Source organism: Grammomys surdaster, unplaced genomic scaffold, assembly GCF_004785775.1.
Source record: "Grammomys surdaster isolate TR1022 unplaced genomic scaffold, NIH_TR_1.0 174, whole genome shotgun sequence".
NCBI classification, from domain to species: domain Eukaryota; kingdom Metazoa; phylum Chordata; class Mammalia; order Rodentia; family Muridae; genus Grammomys; species Grammomys surdaster.
In genome coordinates, this window is record NW_021604622.1 from 3,825,931 (window position 1) to 3,834,008 (window position 8,078).

The following is an 8,078-nucleotide window of genomic DNA, read 5'->3' on the forward strand; positions in this document are numbered from 1 at the left end:
TCGCTCAATTAGATTCATGTAACAAGTCCTTAAAGTTTTTAACAACTCTCTCAACAACAAAAGAAAATAAAAAATAAAAATTATGTAGGGAAAAAATTTAAGTGATACAAGTTCTCTGGATACTAAAACAAATCAAGTTTTGAGCTAAGCAGCTCAGTAATGGAACAGGTATTTAGCATGCAGGAAGTCCTGTTGACTCCTACTACTACCAAAAATAAAATCACATTTTGGAAGAATATAACACATGAAAATCTGCAAAATACTGTCTTAAAGAACGTTTATTCATAAGCATAATATTAAATTTTAATATGCACCAGGAAGTCTGATAAACAGATTGAATTTGAAGCTTTGACTTCATTTTCTTTGTAATTTTCCAAAGTCAAAAAGAGGGGCTGGAGAGAGATGATTCACAGGTTAAGAACACTAGTTGCTCTTGCAGAGAATGTGGGTTTAGCTCCCATACAGTGGCTCACAATCATCTGTAACCCTAGTTCCATGGGATCCAGTGACCTCACCTGGCCTCCATGGGTACTGCAGGCAAATGGTGCACAAACATAGGCAAAACACCCACTCACAAATATAACTATATATACATTCATCTTTTTAAAAAAATAAATCCGCCGGGCAGTGGTAACTCAGGCCTTTAATCCCAGCACTTGGGAGACAGAAGCAAGCGGATCTCTTTGAGTTCAATGCCAGCCTGGTCTACAGAGTTAGACTAAGGACAGCCAGGACTGTTACACAAAGAAAACCTGTCTCGAAAAAAAACAAAAACAAGCCGGGCAGTTGTGGCGCACGCCTTTAATCCCAGCACTTGGGAGGTAGAGGCAGGCGGATTTCTGAGTTCCAGGCCAGTCTGGTCTACAGAGTGAGTTCCAGGACAGCCAGGGCTACACAGAGAAACCCTGTCTCAAAAAACCAAAAAAAAAAGAAAAAAAAAGGAGGAGGAAAATGAATAGGAAGAGGAGGAGGAGGACAGGAGGAGAAAGAGAGGAGGAGGAGAAAGAAAAAGAAGAAATCAAAAAAAGTAAATACTGTTACTACCCTTTTTGGGACTCGTTACCTAGAAGATAGTAAGATGATGAATAAGTGAAAGAATGAATGAATGAGAACTAGATACATTAGAGAGGCATTTGTTCCCAGACGAAATTACAGGGCTATTTCCACTTAATTTTTGCTAGCACTAATATTATTAACAGTTGATTATGTCTTTTGATACTGTTTTTTTTTTCCAATCACCTAGTAGCGTGCCATGACCAGGGCATACATTAAGATTGAAGTGAGGAAGAAACTCAAAAACCACCATACTATTTAACGGCCACCAATAAATGTCTTTCTCAGACTGGGTCACGATAGTAATCCCTTTCAGTCAAAGTTTCCAACTGTCATCTGAACTGGTCTCAACAATTTAAATGGGACCGAAACAATCCGGATTTGGCACGGCAGAAGGCGCCGGTCAAAAAGCAGCAGCTCTCCTAACCTTCACTCGTAAGCCCTCTGCAAAGTCAGGCTGGGCTCTGTCCAGGGCAGTCACTTACCGAATCCTGTGAACCCCATGGTGACCGCCAGCTGAGGGTCGGGTCCCGCCGTGTCTGCGCCTGTCACTATAGCAAGAAAGAAAAGACAGACGGCCCGTCAGCGCGGCGTTCCGACTCCGCAGCACAGCCCTCCACCCCGGCTGGACCCCGCCGCGCCGAACCCACCTTCGCTGGACCCCGAGGGCTCCATTACTCCCCGAGCCCAAAGCCTCCGGAGAGGCAGCAGCGCCCGACTCCCGGCAAGCCTAACAGGATATGTCGTCACCGAGACCGCGTCGCCAAGAGCGGCCGGGTTGCGTGGGAAGACAGACTTTCCGACTCTCGCCCCCTAGCGGTGCGGAGGGAACGCACTGATCAGACCGCTTCCCAAATCAAGCCATGAAGAAGTATTATTTGGGGAGTTCCCTAAAACCTTTTGGTTGTTTCAGATGCATCTCAAGCAAACTGACAGTCCTCGCATATTTCTAAGAAGAAGTCAACAGTATCTTGTTATTTGCCTGCTACTTTTATCTATATTTATAATGTACTTGGCGTACGTGATGAAACTTCCACAGTTGCCCATCTTCTCTGTATACTTGAAGAAAGTGGTATCTAGTTATGACTAAAGCACCGAGAAAGATGCCAGAAAACCGAAGTGTTAGGAGGAATGTTTTAAGCGCTTGCTCTCAGTCACAGACTAAGCTAGCCTTGTTTACTAAGTAAGCGTTTCAAATGTTACATAACTACTGTGTTTCCAATTTATTTTGGTTTGCTTACAACTGGGTTCCTAACCTATACTATGAAGTAATGGCACGTCATTTATTATATAGATATATATTTTGGTTTTTCGAGACAGCCTTTCTCTGTATAACCCTGGCTGTCCTGGAACTCACTCTGTAGACCAGGCTAGCCTTGAACTCAAAAATCTACCTGCCTCTGCCTCCCAAGTGCTGGGATTAAAGGCGTGCGCCACCACTCCCCGGCTATTATATTTTTAAAGTCTAAAGTAAATACTTGATTAAATGATTTTTTTTGTTGGAGTCTCTTACTATGTCTCTAACCTATGGCTGGCCTGGAACTCAGAGACCCCCATCTGCCTCTGCCTCCCAAGTGCTGCTTTTAAAGATATATGCTACCAAGCCAAGTGAAAACATTTCATTTTCACATGTACTTATTTATTGTGGAAGTGGTATAAGCGTGCCATAGTGTGCACATGGAGATCAGAGAACAACCTGTAGATCTCTTCTTCCACTATGTGGTTCTGGGGGTGGACCTCAGGTCACAGGCTCAGTAGAAAACATCTTTTCCTTCTGAGCCTTCTTGTCCACTCAAGAATGAAAATTCTTTGATAAACTTACTCAGGACCCCCAATATTAGACTGTTCTGTCGATAATCCATTTATATGTATATCTTAAATGATAATGATTGTTTAATGCTTCCACTGATTGTCCTTAGAATAAAAGACAAATTTATTAATAAAATGAAGCTGTAAGACTATGGTTGCTTAGCATAGACAAGGTTAAGTGTCTGGATTGGATCTCCAGCACAAAAAATACAAATTTAATAAAATGGTAGCCTGACTCCCAAAACCTTTCTATTCCAATCTTGTCATTTTCAACATCACCAGCCATACAGTGCAGCGAGTGACCTCAGAACTCCTCAGATCAGAACTCATGATGAGTCCTGAAATCACTAACTCTTCACCAAGTCCTTGATCCTCCCAGCCTGCCTCCAACTATCAAATTAAATCTCCCTTGGTTTTGTAAGCATCTGTAGAGCTTTGCAGGCCTCCAAGTAAATAAGGCCCACCACCATGTGATACCCTAGTCTTTCTTCATAATACAATGAAAGACAGGCACCCTGAGTGTTTATTAAATGAATTGATAAAAAGAAATAGTTGTGAAGACAAAAGTTACTTTTCATGTGCAAGATGTATATAATTTGTAGCAATGACGTTTTGAGTTTACCTCAAGAGATTTCTAGCGACAAATTACCCTGAAGGCTAATTTATTTTGCCTACACTCAAATACATTACTATTAGTGCTAACATTTCTTTTCTGAGCACAGGTAAGCAGCCATTAGACACTGGAGTAGAACTTTATGAATGAGATATATTACGTATCCATAACCTTTAAGCTCATAAGGAATGATTTCAGTTCCTCGATTGTCAAGGAGATGAAATTTTGAGATACATGATATGTTAAACTTTAAACTGCAAAGCACTAGAGGGAAATGAAAAATAAAGAATAGCTATTCCATCACCCCATTAGAGTTTATATTCATCACCATAAACATCATTTTAAAAGATGCTCTGCTATCAATAAATAAATAATGATGTAGCTTCCTCTCTAAACTATTCCTGTTGTGTTTGTGTGAAACAACTTCATAAACCTAACTGTAAAGCGTTAGGGGAGGTTTTTTGAATAAAATGAATTTATTCATTAATCAAAACAGGAAGCCCCTCAATCGATGATTCTCAGTGCAATCTGCAGACTGCTTAAGAGTACTCATAAAATCGAAACTCTTCTGTAAATAATCTAAGATACCAGTTGGGGGTTTCTTCACTATATTGATTAATTGGACTGTTAGCAAAAGCAATGGTGTACTAAAATAGGGCATATTAGAATATCAGTTTTTCTGAACAATGATTCATTAATTGGGCAGGGCCAGACAGTAAGCCATTTAAGTCTCTGCCCTGCTGGGCAAGAAGGAGCAAGGAACCATAACAAAGAAAATGATTGATTGTTGTAGTGGCGCAGAAACTTTGGGTCATTCTGGAGGAAAGTCCTTAGAGGCTAGATAGTGTATTAGTCAGGGTTCTCTAGAATCACAGAACTTATGGAATGTCTCTCTATATTAAGGGAGTTTATTGTAATGACTGACAGTCTGTAGTCTAACGCAGCAATAGGCAGCTATTACTGGAACGTCCAAGAATCTAGTAGCTGCTCAGTCCCATGGGGCTAGTTGTTTCAGCTGTTCTGTACAAGCTGGAATCATGAAAAAGTAGGTTCCAACAGAGGGGCTGGCAAGTAAGTGCAAGCAGGCAAAGAAGACTGAGTCTTCCTTCTTCCAATGTCCTTATGTAGGTCTCTAGCAGAAAGTGTGGCCCAGATTAAAGGTGTGTGCCACCACGCCTACATTTGGAACTTGCTTTGTCCCAGGCAGGCTGAGATCTGCTTGCCTCAGCTTTTCATGGCCACTATGCCTCAAGATCTCCACATCGAGATCTGAGTCAGAGTCTGTGTCTTCCATCCTCAAGATCTGGATCACAGGTGTGCCCTCCATTTCTGGATTGTAGTTCATTCCAGATCCAGTCAAGTTGGCAAGCAGGAATAGCCATCACAGATAGTAATCCCTGATTGGTTAAGATAAAATATTCCTTGGGCTTACAGGATGGCTCAGTGGATAAATGTATTTGTCACTAAAGTTAACTACTTGAGTGCAATCCCCTGGCCCATGTGGTAGAAGGGAAGAACCAACTCCCACCTCTGACCACGACATGCATTATGCCTGGGCATATACACAAACACACATAAACACAGTAGTGTATTTTTTTTTCCACTTTAAGGCCAGAAGATGCTCTCATTGCTCCCTGGGACTGGAGTTACCAATAGCTGTGAGCATCTTTGTTGATACTGGAAATGAAGCCTAGGTCCCAGCTAGTGGTCTTAATCACTGAGCCACTCAACCCCAGATTTTTCTCAAAAGGGTAAGTAGTCTTTGAGGTTAGTTCTCTGTGGTGGTTTGAATATGCTTGGCCCAAGGAGTGGCACTATTAGGAGGTATGGCATTGTTGAAGTAGGGTGTGTCCTTGTGAGAGGATGTTGTCACTGTGGGAGTGGGCAATGAGACCCTCCTCCTAACCACGTGGGAACCAGTCTTGTCCTGTTTGCCTTCTGAACAAGATGTACAATTCTTAGTTCCTCCAGCACCATGCCTGCCTGGATGTTGCCATGCTCCCAACTTGATGATAATGAACTGAACCTCTCAACCTGTAAGCCAGCCCCAATTAAGTGTTGTCCTTTATAAGAGTTGCCTTGATCATGGTGACTGCTCACAGCAGTAAAACCCTAAGACATTCTCAATTTTTATATTGGAAACAGGGTCTCATGTAACCTAGACACTTCAAACTCTCTCTGAAACTGGCCTTAAAATCCTGACTTTCCTGTCTCTGACTCCCGAATGTTGGGAATACAGGCCACAAAGCTAGGTTCAGTTCTCTGTTATTTTATGTATATGAGTCTGTTGCCTGCGTGTATGCATGGGCACCACATGTATGCTTGAGAACCTCAAAAGTCTAGAAGATTGAACTAGGTCTCCTGAGACTAGAGTCACAGGTGCTTGGGAGTCTCCATGGGAGTGCTGGGAAGCAAACCAAGATCCTCTGGAAGAACAACAAGTGTTCTTTTAAAAAATGTATATGGGTGTTTTGTTTGCTTCTGTCTGTACACCATGGCCATGCCAGGTGTTGTAGAAACAGAAGGCATTAGATCCCCTGAAAATGGAGTTATAGGTCACTATGTGGGTGCTGGGAATCAAATTCAGGTCCTCTGGAAGAGCCTTAAGTACTCTTAACCATCTCTGTATCTGGGTCATTTGTTTCTGATGGGCAGAAAATATGACCATGTATAGCAAATCGGAATTTTGTGAAGTGTATAGTGTGTGTGCAAATGTGTGTACCTGTTCTCATGTGGAGGTCAGAAGTCAATGACAGGTGCCATCTATTCCTCCACCTAGTTTCTTGATACAAGGTCTCTTACAGAACCTGGGGCTCAAGACTAGCTGGCCAGCAAGCCCCAGCACGCCCCAGGATGCATCTGTCTAGTCGCCACTTTGCCAGCATGGGATTGTCCAGCTTCTTACACGGTAATAGGAGAGCTCAACTCAAGTCCTTGCACTGGATGGCAAGCACTTTATCAACTGAGCCATCTGCCCAGACCCTGGAATGGGTTTTGGTCTTCTCATGTAAGAACACAGGGTTCCAGAGCTACTGTGGTCTGTAGCCTTCCAATCAGTTCACTTCGCCAGTAGGTGAAGCTGAACTAGAGGAAAAACCAAGGCAATGGCAAGCAAACTGTTGTTGGAGTCACTCTGTTTACTTCTGGCACAAATCTGCTACAAAGGAATCACTTTCCATTAGAAATGATTTTAATGGAGTAGTATTCTTTAGGTTGCGAACCCTGAGTGAGTCTTTTTAGTACTTAGTTAGCAAAATGAAAATTATACATAATGTGCTTCTGATAAGAATAAAAAAGAGTGACTGCTATCTAAAAAGAAAACAACCAGTAATTGGGTTGTTATGTGTCTCTTGAACTAACACTTTTATCTGATAAACACTGTAATCACATACATACACAGAATTTTTAAAACAGAACTGGCTGAGTTTGACCACTGAGAACATCATTACTATGTAGAACTATTAGACCAAAAATATTAAATCATTCAGTTTGTGTGGGAGAAATCACTCAAGCATCTATTTTATGTTGACTTAAAAACAACCACCAGGGGTCTGAAGAGATAGCTCAGCTAATAAGAGCGTTTGCTGTTCTTGAAAAAGATCTGAGTTAGGTTCCTAGCATCCACATAGTGGCCTCAAAACATCTGTAACTCACTTCCAATGTAGTTGATGCCTTCTTTTGACTTCTGAGGGCACTAGGTACATGTATTGTGATGTATAAACATCTATGCAGGCAAAACACCCATACCCACAAAGTAAATAAACCTAAAAATAAGTAAAAGTAACTACCAGGCTAGAGCTGTGCTCTACAAAATAAATTACCATGGGAGAACATAACTGCTTGTTTTCAAATCAATCATAAAAGTGTTATTTTTTCTTAATATATTAGATCCTTTATTTTGTTTCCTCTTTCTCTAATACCACATTTCCGAAAGGATGTATAGTACCTTGAAGTATGCATTCAGCAATATATAGTCACGTTATCATAGAATTTGTATCCTATATAAATATAGGTAATATAAATATTTGTCTTAAAATTGGACATATTATATTAAATGTTACATTAGTTATTCAGATTTAGAAACTGGAGAGATTGCTCCATAGCTAAAACACTCCCTGCTCTTTCAGAAGACCTGTCTGGTTTCCAAGCACCTACACTGGGCAGCCTACATCTCCTGTAGCTCCAGGTCCAGATGCCCTGTTCTTGTCTCCATGGGTATACACTCATGCACACATGCACGCACACACATGGCATACATTCACACAGACACACAGACACAAAAATAAAAAGAAATTGTTGTTTTCAGATTAAACATAGGATCCAAAGTATCTCTCCTTCAGCAGTCTGATTCCCAGAAAAGATATACAATTGACAAGGATTAGCAGAGAGCCCCAGGACAGCAGTATTAAGAAAATAACAAGCTGGGAGGTGGTGGCGCACGCCTTTAGTCCCAGCACTTGGGAGGCAGAGGCAGGCGGATTTCTGAGTTCGAGGCCAGCCTGGTCTACAGAGTGAGTTCCAGGACAGACAGCCAGGGCTACACAGAGAAACCTGTCTTGAAAAACAAAACAAACAAACAAAAACAAAAACAAAAAGAAAGAAA

General features: G+C 41.5%; 1 protein-coding gene across 1 annotated transcript in view; it reads right to left on the reverse strand.

Moving 5' to 3' along the window:
• Wdr70 (WD repeat domain 70) overlaps window positions 1-1,776 on the reverse strand; it is a 186,478-nt gene extending 184,702 nt beyond the window's left edge. Inside the window, exons 1-2 of the mRNA XM_028767600.1 lie at window positions 1,704-1,776; window positions 1,539-1,604 (exon numbers count right to left, since the gene is read on the reverse strand). Of these exons, the coding sequence (XP_028623433.1) occupies window positions 1,539-1,604; window positions 1,704-1,728 (91 nt within the window). The 5' untranslated portion in view covers window positions 1,729-1,776. The remainder of the gene's footprint in view (window positions 1-1,538; window positions 1,605-1,703) is intronic.
• Between the last annotated feature and the right edge of the window lie 6,302 nt (window positions 1,777-8,078).